General features: G+C 52.9%; 1 protein-coding gene across 1 annotated transcript; it reads right to left on the bottom strand.

Annotated features, from left to right (window-relative positions):
• Positions 1-329: 329 nt before the first annotated feature.
• LOC148135408 (histone H4) lies at positions 330-967 on the bottom strand. Its single transcript, XM_087984745.1, has one exon. The coding sequence runs from the start codon at positions 965-967 to the stop codon at positions 656-658; it is 312 nt and encodes a 103-aa protein (XP_087840871.1). The 3' UTR covers positions 330-655.
• Positions 968-2,802: the final 1,835 nt, after the last annotated feature.

Here is a 2,802-nt window from a genome sequence, read left to right as displayed (position 1 = left end):
GCTGATTGGGTAACGTGAAATGACAGTTGGTCAGTTTCAAAATGCCCGCCGAATTCAACCTCTCAAACCCTGAAATCAAATAACATATTAAGATATATTACGCCACTCGCAATTCAGATACTTTATAGTAATCGATAAAAACCTAATTGGCTGTCAGGGCAGACAGGAGGCGGGATTATTGCCCGATCTGTCTGTAACAGGTCGGAGGAAAGGCGGAGTTTTAAACAACCCAAACTGAACAGCCGAACGTCTACCCGCCGTGAATCAATCTAAACAACCCCGCCGATTTAAACATCTTGAAATTGTACCACGATAAAATCGCAAAAGCCGACCGAATAGATCTTTTATTTCAACCAGATTATAATCAGCCTGAACACAATTTAATGGCTGCCTGAACGGCCTGTAACATGTAAAGAGCAGGCTATGAAAATATCTGCTGTGTCGCAGCATCAAAACTCATGAAAGAATCGTTTCTGGAGGGGCAATGAAATACAAATACCACAATATGTAACATCAGTGTCCGGGCAAAATGACACGTTAAAGAACCGTTAAAGTATCCCCTCCCTATGCGTTGCTTTCCCCGTCCTCAGGTCTCCGCTCTCTGTCGGAGGGTTTGGGTGGCCTTTGGGTTCGCTGGAAAAAGGTCGCTTTCTGTTCAGCCGCCGAATCCATAGAGAGTGCGGCCCTGGCGTTTCAGAGCGTACACCACATCCATGGCGGTGACTGTCTTGCGCTTGGCGTGCTCAGTGTAGGTGACCGCATCCCTGATCACATTCTCCAGGAAAACCTTCAGCACCCCGCGGGTCTCCTCGTAGATCAAGCCCGAGATGCGCTTGACCCCGCCACGGCGAGCCAGGCGCCGGATGGCTGGTTTGGTGATGCCCTGGATGTTATCACGGAGCACTTTGCGGTGCCGCTTCGCTCCGCCTTTTCCCAGGCCTTTACCTCCTTTACCTCTTCCAGACATCACGCTTCTTCACTCCAATCGCTGCCGAATGAGAGCCCAGCTGCCTTCCCTTCCTTTTTTATACAGCCGGGCCCGACCTGACCTTAAATTTACCTGGACCATCTCTGACACCTCCCTCCCCTTCCTGGACATCTCCATCTCCATTAATGACGACCGACTTGACACTGACATTTTTTACAAACCCACCGACTCCCACAGCTACCTGGATTACACCTCTTCCCACCCCACCTCTTGCAAAAATGCCATCCCGTATTCCCAATTCCTCCACCTCCGCCGTATCTGCTCCCAGGAGCTCCACCACAGAACACACCAGATGGCCTCCTTCTTTGGAGACCGAAATTTCCGTTCCCACATGGTTAAAGATGCTCTCCAAAGCATCTCGTCCACATCCCGCACCTCCGCCCCTAGACCCGACCCCTCCAACCGTAATAAGGACAGAATGCCCCTGGTGCTCGCCTTACAACCTACCAACCTCCACATAAACCGAACCATCCGCCAACATTTCTGCCACCTCCAAACAGACCCCACCACCAGGGATATATTTCCCTCCCCACCCCTTTCCGCCTTCCGCAAAGACCGTTCCCTCCGTGACTACCTGGTCAGGTCCACGCCCCCCCCTACAACCCACCCTCCCATCCTGGCACCTTCCCCTGCCACCACAGGAACTGCAAAACCTGCGCCCACACCTCCTCCCTCACCTCTATCCAAGGCCCTAAAGGAGCCTTCCACATCCATCAAAGTTTTACTTGCACATCCACCAATAACGTTTATTGTATCCGTTGCTCCCGATGCGGTCTCCTCTACATTGGGGAGACTGGACGCCTCCTAGCAGAGCGCTTTAGGGAACATCTCCGAGACACCCGCACCAATCAACCACACCACCCCGTGGCCCAACATTTCAACTCCCCCTCCCACTCTGCCGAGGATATGGAGGTCCTGGGTCTCCTTCACCGCCGCTCCCTCACCACCAGACGCCTGGAGGAAGAATGCTCTCTTTCCGCCTCGGATCACTTCAACCCCAGGGCATCAATGTGAACTTCAACAGTTTCCTCATTTCCCCTTCCCCCACCTCACCCTAGTTCTAAACTTCCAGCTCAGCACTGTCCCCATGACTTGTCCTACCTGCCCATCTCCTTTTCTACCTATTGACTTCACCCATCTCCCTGACCTATCACCTACATCCCCTCCCTCACTCACCTATTGTACTCTATGCTACTTTCTCCCCACCCTCCTCTAGCTTATCTCTCCACCCTTCGGGCTCTCTGCCTTCATTCCTGTTGAAGGGCTTTTGCCCGAAACATCGATTTTACTGCTCCTCGGATGCTGCCTGAACTGCTGTGCCCTTCCAGCACCACTAATTCAGAATCTGCTTTCCAGCATCTGCAGTCATTGTTTTTACCTGACTGAGAAAGAGCTGACAGAGAGTGAGGGGCAGGTCCGGAGAGCAAACTGAGTGACAGACAGAGCAGGGAAATGGCTTTGTTCATCCAGCTCACTCCAGCCCCAACTGTATCTGGGACTGAACCTTTTCTCCCTAAAGCTGACCTGAGTAGAGGAGCGCATGCATGAGACTCTCCTCCAGCGCTGCCATTGAGGAGCATTTACTCAGTGAGTGCAAGAGGTTTGTTTGAAACAGACCGCAATGGAGAGATCAGCGCCCAGGGAAGCGAGGGAACAGCATGCTCCTTCCAGCAGCACATCGGGATGGGAGCCTGGGACACAGAGGGGGCTCCGAGACCAGGATTGATTCGGGGTGAGTTCAGGGAGAACTGGGGGCTGTTTGTAAGAGGCCGAGCGGAGCAGGAGCTGGTCCTGGAACTTGGAGTGAGCGGGCT

The sequence above is a fragment of the Chiloscyllium plagiosum genome, unplaced genomic scaffold (assembly GCF_037043375.1).
Source record: "Chiloscyllium plagiosum isolate Xiang-an unplaced genomic scaffold, Cpla_swu_hap1 HiC_scaffold_49, whole genome shotgun sequence".
Taxonomy (NCBI): Eukaryota; Metazoa; Chordata; class Chondrichthyes; order Orectolobiformes; family Hemiscylliidae; genus Chiloscyllium; species Chiloscyllium plagiosum.
Note: the sequence above shows the minus strand (reverse complement) of the source record. Positions and strands in the feature narration are given on the sequence as shown.

What these genes read in the sequence shown, in the direction of transcription:
- LOC148135408 (XM_087984745.1), bottom strand. Translation starts at nt 967, where the DNA reads ATGTCTGGAAGAGGTAAAGGAGGTAAAGGCCTGGGAAAAGGCGGAGCG.